This window comes from Accipiter gentilis, chromosome 22, assembly GCF_929443795.1.
Source record: "Accipiter gentilis chromosome 22, bAccGen1.1, whole genome shotgun sequence".
NCBI classification, from domain to species: Eukaryota; Metazoa; Chordata; class Aves; order Accipitriformes; family Accipitridae; genus Astur; species Astur gentilis.
Window position 1 is genome coordinate 17648893 of NC_064901.1, and position 14706 is coordinate 17663598.

The window sequence follows — 14706 nt, forward strand, 5'->3', positions numbered from 1 at the left end:
GCTCAAGAATGCCGCCCCAGCAGCACACCTCCCCTCACAGCCCCCGACACCTTGCCAGTTCGCCCCCTCACACACAGACACCCCCCTAAGCGCTGGCCGGCAGCCCCCCGCCCCCCCACCCCTCAGCCGCCCAAAGGCTGCCACTTCTCTGCCCTACACTTCCCCTCACCGTGCTAGACGACCCCTTTTTACCAAAAAACCAACCCTACTCAAGTTTTACTTCCACACACACACCACCTCACCCCCGCCCCCTCAGGTTTTATTTGCAGGACCCGCCCCCGCCCAGCCGCCGCGGTGGTGGCCCCGCCCTTCGGCGGGGCGCACGCTCCGGCTTGGCCTTTCTACCGCGTTTGCTGAGTGAGCTGTCCGTCAAGCGGCAAGGCGCGGGTGCGGACCAATCAGACGCGCTCACCGGGGCGTGGGCGGAGCCTTAGCGGCAGGGCGGAAGCGGCGAGGTCCGGCGCCGGGGACGGTGCGAGTGAGGGACGGGCGGGCGGGCTGGAGACGCCTGGCTGCGGCCGCGCCTCCGCCTCAGGGGCTTTTAGCTTCAAGTCCGGCGGGGCGAACCGCGGGGCTGGCCCAGGCCCAGGCCCAGGCCCAGCAGGGGTGAGGAAGTGCCCGTAGCGCGGGCGGTTCAGCGGGCCTGGTCGCTTGCAAAACCGTGGCGGCGGGTGTCGGCCCCTCCGGTCCGGCCTGGCTGCCGTGTGGAGGGAAGGCCTCCTCCGGCAGGCTGCCGCCGGCCTCCTGCTCCTTACCGCCGTGTCGAGGCAAGTAGCATTGAAGTGTGTGTGTGTGTATGTTTGCTTTGTAGGTAGAAATGAAGAGAAATTACTGGAGAGGCAAAGAAAAACATGGATGGAGCAATCGCAAGCACGGCTACCATCCCCATCGGTACAGAAGAGCCAGTCACAATAACTGTACTGAAAGGCAAGTATATGCAGCTTCTGCTTAGCATGGGTTAAATCGTTATATGTTATGCCTAATTAAATTTGCAGGACGGTGGCTACCTAGAACCGGAGGGTTGCCATCTAAAAATCTAGCGGTCGGTACTTCTGTTATATCTGTCATCCCTAGCAGGAGTGGAATTACGCTGATTTCTGGAAATTTATCATATGTCCACAACTGTATATTGATTTTAAACTGAGATGTGGTTCCATGAGCTAGTCCTTTCAGGTGTGCCTGATCAGCCATAAACTCTTCATCAATATGCGAAGATAGTTCAGGGAAGAAAAATGTTTGCAAGTACTTCATTCCCCCTGCCCATTTATTTTATGCCTCGGTGGCTACTAGTATAGAAACTGTTATTGAAGGATCTTCCTGAAAGTTTGAAAGCCTGTTAAGTAACGTAGTAATAATACCACATCTAGCGGATCAGGAAACTGAAACAAGGTCTCAGGAATAATCTACTGCCTTGAAAACTGATTCATTCAGAAAAGGACATTTTAAACTTTAAAACTTACATTTGCCTGTGTTTGAGCTATTTTTATGGCTCTCTTTCTTTCCCCTGTTCTTTCCTTAGTGCCTCTTGCAGTAATAGGAGGCCAATCCTTTGCTTTAATGCTCCAAGCATTTTTTAAAAAATATATTTTTGGAGAAAGAGACACATACGCGCATATACGAGTTGCCCCGTTAGTTGTATTTGAGTAAGAAAAGTTAGAAATGCAAATGGGCCCTAGTTCAGTGAATATAGATTTAAAAGGATTTTATTAAAAAGCTTCAAGTTGAAGTGCTTGGGTTTCACATGGGGTGTTTTTCCCCTTGTAGCTCGGTTATGTTCTTTAGCTATTTACAAAGTTGTATAATCAAACCGCAATACAGCTGGTATTAGAACTAGAATTTCTTTGTCATTTTGTTTTCAATAAATTACGACTCTTGCAAAACATCTTGGCCTAGTGCTTTTAAGATGATGTGTAATAAGACCTGTCTTAAAAGTGAGAATTTAACGGGTGATTCAGAAAACATCCCAGTGGAGTTCTGCTCATCAGTACTGAATATGCCCATTTAAATTACTTCGGAAAGAAGAAAGCTGCGGTTACCCTGTCGACTGCTATGTTTATGATAAAAGCAGAGACTTTTATTTCATGGAGTTTTCATTAAACTTTTGTTTATTTTGCATATTTCTGAATCTCGTCAACGGAATTCTTGTCATGAAGAGAATGGCAAAATATTTTTGACCCAACATCAGTGTTTTACCCACACTGTCTCTCACTTTATGCTGTGAAGACTTACATGCTTTCAAGGATGGGCTTTTCTTTTAATCAGGGGATATGATAAAATGCCTAGAATTAATCTTTCACCAAAAAGAGTTAAAGGCACTTGCAGAATCAGCAGCCACCTCTAATGTTTTAGCAAGTAATTAAGGCTTTTAAGATGTTGGTATCTTTAATGTTCCTGGGAGGTTTTTAAGCTGAATGTTTTTACTGTTTCATTTTCATAGTTTAGTGTATGATGGTATGCACAGTGTGCTTATCACAGCCCTGCAAAATTGTACTCCATTAACATCCATAACAAGCTGCTTTCTAGATTCTTTGTGGGAAAGATGTGTAGGACAATTGTGAGCCTATATTGAAGGTGATACTATTTTTTTAGGCTGGAACAGGGGGAGCCACAGACCCCGGTGAATGAAGGCTCCAGCAGCAGTGGAGATCCTTCTTCATCCAGTTTAACACAGAATTCTGTAGTACCAGGTAAGAGACCATGTTTATGGGTCAAAAAAATCAGTGTCTATTTGCTGACTCTATGAAAAAAGTAGTAGTAGCTGCATTAATAGTATGGTGTTACAGGAAGGATATAAGCAGTAAAGTTTGTAGAGAAAAGTAACATCAGGCGATATAAAAGATGTAGTAAGTCAGGATCTAGAGAGCTGGGCCAAATGCATTCTCAGGCCCACAAGTGCTTCTCATGTTTGAAAATTTCTGTGCCTAACCAAGCTGGTATAAACTGAAAAAATAGAATTCTGTTTCTCCCTCCAGAAACGTTGCTTTGGGAAGAAAATGATCTTTGTTTCTTTTCTTATATGTGCTGAAGATTTTTTAAAAATACATATTTCAGTAGAAACATTAAATAAGCAAAGAAAATAAGAGACCATATAAAAAATTATAACTTGTATCCAGTTACTCAGTCCTTTTAAAAGACACAACGACCTACCACTTCGGGGGGAGGGGCAGGGGGAATCATCTCTCTTTATGCCTTGAGTGTATTTTGTAGTCTGTAAGAAATACACTCTGGCTAAATGTTCATTATCAGGGAGTTGACTGGTGAAACCAGACTTGATGCAGTAGCAGTGCTGTTGAGGAAGATGTCCTGTTTGCATTCTGGTTTCCTGACTCATTAAACAACCATAGCAAAAGCTAAGCCTGTGGGAACATATATTTCTCCACAACAGGAGAGTCTTGAAACACCACTGACTCTATAACCTCTTAACAACAGACAAAGCCAGAGTTTAGAGACCTTTTTTGTATACCACCCTTTTGTGCTTAAGAGGTTGTGAGCATGTTAGATGTATCCTGCAAAACACTTATTGCTGTGTAATTAGATTCTGTATAGTAAATGCAGCGTGCTTTTATGAACCTTACTGATTCATTCACTAACTTTATCTTTTTGTTGACCTGAATAAATCTTGGTCACTTGTTGCCAAGCTGAAACCTAAAAGATGCTGACAAGGAGCTGAATTGTAAGCAGCAGCAAAAAGAGGTTACTTCAGATGCAATTTCTGGTAGTAGATAAAGGTTTAAATAAAAACCCTTGAGGTGAAATGTTAACATTCACCCTCTTCTGAATAAAATCATTTATCTGGGGACAACGTACCATTATGAATCTGTCAAAGTATTTTACCTGTCTGCCTCTGTGAATTTAGTGAAGCACTAAAATTGAATGTTTCTCTCATCCCAGTTTATCTTTGGAAGGAGCCTCTGTGTATTGTCCAAAATGTACTCTTGATTGTATCCAAATCTCTCCTATGTGTTGAAGAAAAAGTGGCTTGTTCTGTGAAGTGAATCACTTTATTTTGGTTTGGGTGATACCTTGTTGTGAATTTTTTGTTGTTGTTGTTTGGGACTGCTCTACCTAGTCTTTTAACCAACACTGTCCTTTCAGGATTGATTGATGAAGAAAGGTCATTTTTGTTCTACAGCAAAACCTTCCCTCTCTGCTTCTCTGATCTGTCTGAATTTCATCTTGGTCAGTGGTGACATCCCTTCTGTATCTGTGTAACAACACTGCATTTGAAAACTATAAATAATTTTATTTTCCCTTAAGTGGCCATCATCTATTCCTAGTCTGTGTATCATGCTTGGGACCTGCTGGGAGCAAGAGCTTTGAGCCTCGTGACACTGACATTCCCATGAAGATGTGAGATGTCAAAGAGCAATAACAAAACCTAAGTTATCCATCTGATTTTGCCTGGGTTTTGCCACTTTTTTTTTTTTTTTTTCTTTCTTTCCCTAAGAACTGCCAGGATTTTACTATGACTCAGAAAAGAACCGCTATTTTCGCCTGCTGCCTGGACATAATAACTACAACCCACTCACCAAGGAGAGCATTCAGTACAAGGCGATGGAATGCAAAAGACTGAGACTCTTAGAAGAGGAGGAAAAACAAAAGAAGGTACATTCTGAAAAAGATTGCAATTAGGCTTTATTGTGCTCTGGCCCAGGACAGATTATAAGCTAAAGCCTTTCAATTCTGACTGTGGTACAGTTCCCTAAGCTGTCTGAAGAAATTAAAATTTCTTTTTGCTGAGAATTTATAGTTCTTGAAGGCTTTTGTTTGGCTGTTCCACACAGGAATGAAAGCAAGTCATTACAAACAAAAAACCTGTAGAGAGACAGGAACTGTGCTTAGAATTGCAGATTGTCCAACAGTTACACTTGAGTCAAGACATTGGATGCCAGGTTTCAAATCCCTGCCTTGATTTGGCAAAGTGACATCTTGATTTTAAGTTTTCCACATGTTTAATAAATGTATCGATCATATTCCTGGACCCTGAACAAACAATACTGATGATATTTTGTGGAAACAACTTTTTCATCAAGAATTTTTTTTGACAGTTAAATCAAGGCAGGTCTTACATTTATGCCTGGAAAACCTGTATGCTCTTCATCGTAAAGTGTTACAGCAGAGTTAATACTGATGCTGCATATCTGTAATCAGGGTAAAATACCCAACAAGGATGTTTTTTAATTACCTGAAAGCTATGTCTTACAACTTTACAAATCACAGCTCAGCTTAAATATGCTGTCATTTGGAAGAAGTGAGCTCTATTTTTCTCCTTAAGTTCTCACTTCAACCAGCTATTCAGCTTTTCAGTCTTCACTGTGAAAGTGCTGCTGTTGGTTTGGGCTTTTTTTTCAGTTGTTTTAGCTGCCTCCATGAGCAGTTTAGGTTTCATAGATGCCAAAAAGCTGCTGGCCATGTTGCTGTTAATGGGAACTGTGGATGTACATCTCTTCTCAAAATCTGGCTATTGAATCAGATGTCTGAATTAGGCTCCCAGATAAGAACGTTTTGACTCTTAATGTTTGGCTCTTGCTTTGTCTGAGCATTATCAGAAAGATTTGTTACTCCATAACTCTGCAAAGTACTCTATCCTTTGGTCTCCCCAGAAAGTGTTAGTGTTTTTGTAAAATTTTAAAAAATTATGACTGGAAAAGTAGTTTAGTGCAGCAGAAAGACTGCATCGTTAATAACAGACTTGTGGTAGAAAATTTTGCTGTTTAATAAGAAATTAAGGTGTTAATGTGAAACCAGAAGGTGACTTTGCACCTCAAGGTGGTACTGCTAATTATGTCAAGTGAAAACAATGGCTGTTGTTTTGGGTTTTGGGTTTTTTTTTCTCCAGTTTTTGTATTTAATAAAAGCACCCCACACTTCACAGGAATATATTCTTGTCTACTTACTATAGTAGACCAGGGAGGTGTGCTGGAATGTGTTTTATAGATGTTCTGAGAATTTTAATGTATGTAGGCTAGAGGAAAAAGTTAGCCAAGTATTCTAAAAGTCTAAGACCCACAGCCATGTTTGAATTGTAAACAAGCAAATGACTGAGTACACTTTTCATTTTACTCTCTTCCAGAAAACAACAAGGGCTGGACTGAACTCATCTATGCTGTTACAGAAAAGACAGCTGGGTTTGCTCAGCTCCACAAGTTATTGCAGGTACAGTGATTTGATTTGCAATACCAAGTTCTGCTGTTAGTGCAACTGTTCCTGTCAGGTTTTCAGTTTTTTTGCATTTCTTACTGTTCCTAAATGAAGAGGAACATATTGCTTATAATAAAAAAATAGTTATGTTCTCTTATAATCAGATTACAAAAGTGGCGAGAATTCAGATGGAGAGGTTTCCCAATTTCAGATAAATGGAGTTTAAAACTTCACTTTTTTTTCCCCTATACATGCTGTTATATATATACAGAGGTTGATAGATAGATAGACAGATATGCAGACTGCTTACAGTGCAGCTTTTCTTTGGATGAATGCTCTTCAACTGATGTGACCATTCCCCCTGCCCCCCATTAGAATAGCTAAGATAGCTCAGATTCAGTAAGTGCAGAAGGCAAGTTAGTGACTTGCTATGTTGTTGTTTCTGCTACTGAGGATGTGCTGGGATTCAAAATAATGGGATGAAATTCCATTAATGTGGAAGGTGCACATGTTCATGGATTATATAAGTGAAATTGCAGCATGCTAGTTGTTCAGGCATTTTATCTTCTGTGATTGAGGAACAGTTCTGGATATCCTATCCAGAATTCTTTTCATTGGCATTACCTGAATTCTAGGCTTAACTGAATTCTTCTCTGTTCCCCTCCCCTACCTGCTTTTACAGGCTGGTCCATGAACTAAAAGTGAACTGCATGCAGAGATGGAAGATAGAAATTCACAGTCCAGATTCCTCAGTTGCTGGAACCAACAATTTTAAAATAATTGTGGTATGTTGTGAGAACTGTTAAGTCTTTAGGATAAAGAGAGCCTATATTCAGGGAAAATCCAGGATCTTGTAATCAAATCCCATAGGTCAAATTTCACTGTCAAAGATGCATTATTTCTGTTGTGTCAGTTATCAAAATCTGTGCTTGTAATTGTGAATGGGTAGGAAGAGGCTGTTCCTTTCCTAGAAAGGAAAATGGTGAAAAGGTTGAACATGAAAGTGATGTTTTTTTTAAGCTGATCAACATGTCCTCTTGGAAAGAAACAGGAGCTGACTGGATAATTAGTGTGGGGCTGGGAGGGGGAGTGGAGACAATTAAGAGAAAGAAGAAAATGGAAGAGAAGAATTTTGGCAGTGGCAAAGTCTGTGGTCCAGAGAATCTATGTAAACATCATTAATCATTTTACATTTCATGATTTGAAGGCAGTTTCTACTGGTTTTAATGGTACTGCATGTGCAGGAGAGGCCTCTGGAGCAAATATCTTTCAGAGTCTATGTAGGAAGCTCTCCAGGACCAGCTCCTGGCCTTGTAAACGGAGCACTGCATAGGTAGCTGAAGCCAGAAGGGAGTCAGAAACTTAGTGTCATAGAAGAAAAATTGAAATGTAGCACCAGCCTAAAAAGGTGATCAACAGCAGGAGAATTCCACGTTAGCTTTTGATAAGGTTTACATTTTTGGTTTGAGTTCTCTACCAATAACAGTCTGTGCTTACTAATCAGCCAGAGTAAGTGTCTAGAACTGATAAAATTGGAAAGAGTATTTATTGTTACTCAAAGACTAAATCCTTTTCTTGTGCATGCATATAAAAGGGAGTTGGCCACTGTTTTTAGAGATGATTGGAAAGTGGATGGTGTTAAAGAGATCAAAATGAATGTGTTGTTTCATTTTAGACCTAATGCAGCTCCCTCAAGCTGTTTTTTCCTGTAAGTTTCCAGTAAGTGTGACCAGTAAGCTTTTATTTTACAGGCGGATGTTGCTTGCGAACGGATATTCACTGTGAACGATGTAGAGCATGGAGGATGTAAATATGGTATCATCAACCTCAGTGGTTTGGGGAAGGAGACTCTCACTGTGGAGATGTATGACAACCTCTACTTCACAAACCGCAAAGTACTGTGCTCTGTTCCTGCTTCCTTCAGTTGTTGCATTCTCAGAATGCTGTTCTTGGGAGGCACAGGTAGAAGTGTATGAGGGTTGGGGACGGGGTTAGGAGGAGAGAATGGAAGAATTGAGCAATGCGAAGCTTGGATAAATGCAGAATTGTGGTAAACTTGTCTCTGAAAGCCCTCAGTACCAGTGTTAGTTCTCAGGAGTGTTATGCTACAATTGGAACAGAAGACTATATAAAGTATCAGCTTCCAAGAATAGTGCTTACTTCAGAGTTGCACTTGGCCGTAGCTGACAAAATTGATGTTGAGGGACAGAAACTTCTAAGATTTGTGTGCTGCTTTCTTAAAAATCATTTTGGGAAAATGTGTTTATCCTTGAACATGAAGCATATTTAAATTCATAATCTCTTCATGCTCAGATTCTTTTAAGGATGATGCCTTAAATAATAGGATGTGCTTGGTGCCTCAGGCCGTGTTTGGACAGACTTCCCAATGCTACTCTGTCTCCTACGTTTCAGAGGAGTATGTGGCTAAAATGTTTGTGTCCCATTACTGGGCTATTTCGTGGCTAAGGAATTGTGCCCAGCGCATAGTTTTATGTCATCTTTGCATGGAAATACCCTTTCATGAATTGAATAAGAGGTCACAAAAATAGTATGTCTTCTTGTGTCTGAAGGTGAATTCTGTGTGCTGGGCATCATTGACTCATCCAGATTCTCATGTTTTATATCCTTTTAAAAAAAGAAAAAATTAAGTTCAGCTTTCACAAGTCTGCATCATGCTGCACAGAACAACTAACTTCCAGGAAGACCTCTCATGTAGTTGCCCCAGAAATTAAGTTTTGTGGAAAACAGAGGAAGTTATAAAAATGAAGAGATGTTGGAGCTAGTGAGACAGATGTATGGTTCTGTTATATGTAGGATTGTTCCAGTGTAATAGTAGATGAAAGACCATGTTTCCGGCCCTGGAGACTTCTCACTTCATTAATAGTGTAGATGCCATATGCAAAACAATTTGATGTTTAGAAATTGGCTGGGGCAAAAGACCAGGAAAGAGGGTTAAGGCAACTGACTTTCTCTTTGAAATGGGTTGGTTGGTTTCAGTTGTAAACCATCCCCATGTCGGCTGGGGCGAGAGGAGAACGGGAGCAGTTCACTGGCATGATGCTCTGCACCTTTCAGAGCATGTTCTGCAGATCTGTCTGAGAAGAAGAGGAAGGTTGATGGTATAGTAGAGGAAGCAGTAATGGACAGTGCAAAGCACAGAAGAGAGGAAGAAGAGGAGGTTTTAATGTGTGAGATGGCAGGCAAAAGATGTACTATTAAAGTGCCAGAAGAGGAAATTACATAGAAATGCGTGTATAATGGCTCATGGGAAAAGCCAAGCAATTCAGGACTGATCCAGAAGGTGGCAGGAGTTCATCAGGCTTGCTCACAGCTGGTTAGGAGTTGGGGATTGTTTGGTTTGGTTATTTTGGGCTTTTCTCTAGTCATGTCACAGATTTACCCCGCCAAATTTGAAATGCAGCTTTCAAATCCTATTTATACCTGGTGTAATCTTCAGAAAGTATTTTAAAGTAGTCTAAAGTGAGTCTTCCTTGCCTCCCCAATGCATGCTTCCCTTTTTCCAACTTAATCTCCATGAAAAACAGATCTGTATTAATGCAGCATCATCAGTATGTAAAGATGAGAAGAATGATCCATGTAGGCCATGCTCTTTTTTTTTTCTATCACTAGAAAGATGCCTTAGTATTCCTCTTATCTTGTCTTTCTGGTAGTGAAAATACACAAGCAAGAATTTGAGTTCTGTCTAGCTCTTTCCAATGAAAGAAATGAAAAGTGAAGACTTAATTGTAAATTATAAGGCACATCAAAAGTCTCAAAGGGAAAGTACTGTGAGCTGTGGCTGTGTCAGAGCATCTTGCTTTTCCCGGCTACAAATGTTAGGCAGCCTGTTCCATTCTAGGGAGAAATCTTTTTCCTTAACTCACTTCAGCAAGCTGTGTCTCATGGGAATTGCAGAAACACCAGGCTGTGCCAGTCTGCTTCCAGCATCATTGTTCAGCAGCACTAACCCAGGTAGGGTGTTTTTGTTGTGGTTTGGGTTTTTTTCCTCCAGTTTTTGATAGCAGTTATGGTATGAAAAGAGCACAAAGGAAAGATTATTTCTGCACTTTTCTTCAGTAGCTGGTGAGGCTGTTGTATTCTTGTAAAACTTAAAAAGTCTGAAACCGTTTAAGTGAACAGATGAACTTACCTTAAGAATTAATTAACAAGCAGTATTTAAAGCACTAGTTTATTTTTAGCTGATGATGATGTAGTACTTGACTTTAGTAGGAGAACACCTCACTTGTAAACATTTGAGATTTTTCATGAGAAGCCTGGCCTGTAACTAATACTCAGAAGCTGCACACAAGAAGTACTCAAATTTCCTTATAGACTATTTAGAATCATTGCAGAATCCCTTTGCATAGTAGCTACTCAAGTATGCTCAGTGGATTAATCAAAGGTGGAAAGCTGGTAAATGTCTCAGCCCATAGCTCCTTGTAGAAGCTCACGCTCAGTTGTGTGTAGGCATGATTGATTTGGAGAATCCTATGTCTTAAGTCTGATGGCTGTAGCTGTATCTTTATATATTTGTTTGTTCAGTGTTCTTGGGGACAGGACTTTATTAACTGGACCTTTGTGATAGATGTCAGAACTATGCTTCTTCAAGTCACACAGTACAGTCCTCTAACCCAGTTTCCATTCAGACATGATCAGTTACATTTATACAGAGGAAGTCTGTGATAGATAAGAGTTATGGACCTATTTTAAATTTGTAATGTCATGCAGACATAAATAAAAAAAATTATGCATGGAGTTAGCATGAACTTGAAGAGTCACTGAAGATGGATTGCTACTAGGCCAGCGTGCCCAGTTGCTCTGTAGAATGTTTTAAGCCCTTCACCATAATCAGATGCCCTGAGTTCCACCAAAGTCCTCCTGTCTAGTATTTCCTATTGACTGTTTTAGGCATTTCCAAGTTTCTTGACTTACTTTACTCTCCTAAATTGTTGGTTTGAGGGAACATTGCTAAGTAGATGCTGGGAGTAAAGCAGAACTTAACCTGTCTAAACCCATGTTTTGGACGTGTCACCTGTGCTGCCTGACATATGTATGATCATGGATGTGCCATGAAGGAAGTGAAAACTGAGGACTTAAAATTTATGCCAATAGTAGACTTTGTGCAGGAGCTATGTGAGTAAGGGTCAAATCTAGGGTATTGTTACTTACTCAAACCTTTTTTTTTTAAATAGGCAGGCCAAGAACTTACAGGTTAGGCTTTGGCTAATCTATAGCTTATGAAGTAAATGTTTTGAGTTTCTAGCCCACTTGTCTTTGAAAAATGGCTGGCTTAGGGCTGTAAGGCAAGTGTTATTTTTCTCTTTCCTGCCATGGTCAGCCCTCTGACTACTGAATAATTTCACAATCATCTATCTATATAGACTGTAAGTCTTCAGTTTACTGAAGTCGCTTCATGTGTTGCTCCTGTCTCCTAGGAGATCGACCTGGAATGCTGTGCAGCTTCAAGATATCCACTGCCTGGTCCTGTGCTTGGTGCCTGAATCCCCAAGCAGACAACTGCTTCAGCACAGGTGATTTGCAAGGCTAACCACCCCTTCCACCTCAGTGGGCAAGACTTATTGCATTAATCTCCCAGCTGCTATCCAAGTTACAGCTAAATGAACATAACCTGTCTTCCTTAGGCCTGACACGACGAGTTCTTGTGACCAATGTAGTGACAGGGCATCGACAGACATTTGGAACCGGTAGCGATGTATTGGCACAACAGTTTGCCACACAAGTAAGAAGAACCATACACCCTTCATTTTTTTCAGAGTGCTGCCTCATTGGTGGGCTGCACATAAGGTTGTGATTACAGTTACTGTTGGATACCTGTTCCACAACAGAGCTGATGTGGTCTGATGTTTGCACACAATTGAATAGCAACAAAAAAATTAACTGATTTCAAACTCTGTGGCAACAGGGGTAATTTTTGTTAATCGTACAGAGGTAAAAAGGAAATGAAGGAAGTATAAAGAACACAGTAATAATGTGTTGTAAAATTGTTTTGGCTTTGGCAAATGACCTCATTTTGTTAACGCTCAGTGTATTGTCTCCATCAAGAAGAAAACCCCTATAAAATACTAAAGGACTTGTTCACAAAGATTTAGTGAGAAGGTTGAAATTGGAATATAAGGATTCCAGTTCCTGTTTTGCTGTTATGTTAGACTAAGTTCCTACTTACATAGCTGAACTTTCACAGCTGAGGTAAATAGTTGAGGTTTGAATGGAACTAATGAGTTGGCTGAAAAATGTTGCTGTGTGTAATAAAAATTCTGGTTCTTAATGCCCATGTTAATAAAACAACTTGACAACTGCACCAGAGAGCTCAAAAGCTTGACATAGATTCTGTCTGTGTAACTTGTAAGATCCTTTCAGGTGTCCCATAGGACGCTTCTTTCCCTTGGATTTTTCCAGACCCCAATGCTGTACAACGGCTGCCGTTCAGGTGAGATTTTCAGCATTGATGTGCGTCAGCGCAACCGAAAGGGCCAGAGCTGGAAAGCAATTCGTCTCTTCCATGACTCGGCAGTTACATCTATTCGCCTTCTTGAGGCTGAACATTATCTTATGGCAGGAGATATGGCTGGAAAGGTATGGGTTTGTTGCATTTAGGATATTCTGTTCTTTTTAGTGTCTGGGCATTGACAAGTGCTTATCCCAGTCCTGAGGGCTGTTCTTTGGGGGGTAGTATGGAACCGGGTGGTAGTTCCGTATATGGGTCCTCTTCCAGATCCACTTATGTATCAACCATCAAGTGCTTTCTGCTTTGTTAATATATCCTCTTCCAATTACTTCAACTTGCAGATAAAACTGTGGGACCTGAGAACAGCAAAGTGTGTGAAACAGTACAAAGGTCATCACAATGAATATGCTATTCTCCCTCTGCATGTAAATGAGGAGGAAGGACTTCTCACCGCAGGTGTGTTGACTTTTTTCCCCTCTACTTGTAGAATGCCTGGCAGTGATTTTCTTAATTCCCCGAGGAGTGTTTCTTAGTACAGCTGGTGGAAGCTGTAAAGCTGTTAATTCTTCAAAATTCAGAAGAAATTTAGCCTTAGACATACTGTAATATACAATGAAAATTAAGAAATAATGTTATGGATGCACACCTACTGTAATCACTCCCATGTAGTGCTTGACGGCTTTATCTGCTGTCCTGCAAAAGTCCCATTATCCTTTCCACAGTGTGTCTCAAGGGTAGAGCAGAAAACACTAGATTTTGAAATACTGGGAAATAACATGTTAAATGGGAGACGTGGCGATAACTTTGTATAGAGACTAAAGACCGTGTATATGTTTGGTGCTTAAGTGGGTAATGTGGTGATGGACTGAAGCATCGGCATGTAAGCATAACTCCTTGTAAACTGTCTATACCACCCAGGTTCCTTTTGAGTATACTTGGCTACAGTCTGAGGTTATTTTTTTATTTTATTTTATTCAGGGTGGGGGAAGGAAAGGTAAAAATAAATTAAGCAAAACCCCTAAATCCTTATAGTGTAGCCAAGTTTCACAATGTCACTGTAAACAGTGACCTCTTAGATTTGTCAATACACGATGGAATAATGACAAGAATTCTTGTCAATTTGACAGTGAGTTTTTCTCCCCTTTTTTGGCTTAGGAGCTTGATAATGAGGAAAGCATTCTAAATACTGATTTATCATACCTTTTATTGCTTAATAGGACGTGCACGTTTTTCCCAGTTTTGCAGTATTCAGTGTAGAATTTCTGTTTCATAAAGTATTGATAATCACTTTGCCTCTAGTATATGTAGAAATGGTTGGGGTTTTTTTTCCCCATAGACCTTCTGCGATGATAATCTTACAGAGCCGTGTAAAGTACTTTTTGTGTAATGTTGAATTCTGGTGTCCTTTCCAGTTGGTCAGGATTGCTACACCAGAATTTGGAGTCTCCAAGATGCCCAACTGCTTAGAACCATCCCTTCTCCCCACCCATCTTCCAAAGATGCCATTCCCAGTGTGGTGTTTTCTTCAAGACTTGGGGGTAGCCGAGGAGTTCCTGGCTTACTCATGGCTGTCAAGCAGGATCTCTACCACTTCTCCTATAACTGACACAATATTCTCCTCAGACCTGGTCTACAAAGCTGTCGGCATACACGTGTCAGCATATACATGACTTCAGGATTTTTGCACCAGTCACCATGCTGTTGAGTCACTACATGCTGCTGTTGCATCTACTTTAGCCATGAAATTCTGAACCTCCTTCAGCAGGTTCAGCAAATCTTGCTGTATACATCTCAGAGATCTTGTAAATAAAAGCTGAATGCTGATTAACTTCTTAGGTAATATTCAGCCTCTGAAATCTAACTATAAGCTTTGAAAAGCTGGTCACTTTCAGTAAGGGCCTGTCTCATGCTAGCTGAATTTGCTGTCAAAAGGCTGCTCTAACTTAATTGTAGTTTCATCATATAACCACTTAGCTGTGGTTACATCCACATTAGCAAGTAGGTTGGTGCAATGGAGGGGATTAGCAGAGTGAAGTAGCTGGTGTTGAGAAGCTGATACTACAGGTGTTCTGGGGCTTTGTTTGGAGTAGCTTTGGTCT

General features: G+C 40.8%; 1 protein-coding gene across 4 annotated transcripts; it reads left to right on the top strand.

The window, feature by feature from the left end:
* Window positions 1-428: 428 nt before the first annotated feature.
* Window positions 429-14435, top strand: DCAF4 (DDB1 and CUL4 associated factor 4). Of its 4 annotated transcripts, none has more exons than XM_049825380.1 (14): window positions 429-478; window positions 816-927; window positions 2590-2687; window positions 4448-4605; window positions 6074-6156; window positions 6824-6926; window positions 7893-8036; window positions 8712-8761; window positions 10034-10113; window positions 11577-11672; window positions 11784-11881; window positions 12559-12735; window positions 12949-13063; window positions 14020-14435. In XM_049825380.1, the coding sequence occupies exons 2-14, from the start codon at window positions 818-820 to the stop codon at window positions 14211-14213; spliced, it is 1506 nt and encodes a 501-aa protein (XP_049681337.1). In that variant the 5' UTR covers window positions 429-478; window positions 816-817; the 3' UTR covers window positions 14214-14435. The 4 variants fall into 4 exon arrangements, with proteins under 4 accessions (XP_049681337.1, XP_049681339.1, XP_049681340.1 ...); XM_049825382.1 differs by having other exon boundaries at window positions 430-472; window positions 812-927; XM_049825383.1 differs by having other exon boundaries at window positions 450-472.
* Window positions 14436-14706: the final 271 nt, after the last annotated feature.

Bases quoted from the DNA above. Each gene is read 5' to 3' on its own strand.
- DCAF4 (XM_049825380.1), top strand. From the start codon at position 818: ATGAAGAGAAATTACTGGAGAGGCAAAGAAAAACATGGATGGAGCAAT. The intron at 8,762-10,033 runs ATATCCTTTTAA...TCACTTCAGCAA, and splicing joins CATCCAGATTCTCATGTTTT to GCTGTGTCTCATGGGAATTG. The intron at 11,882-12,558 runs GTAAGAAGAACC...GGATTTTTCCAG, and splicing joins CACAACAGTTTGCCACACAA to ACCCCAATGCTGTACAACGG.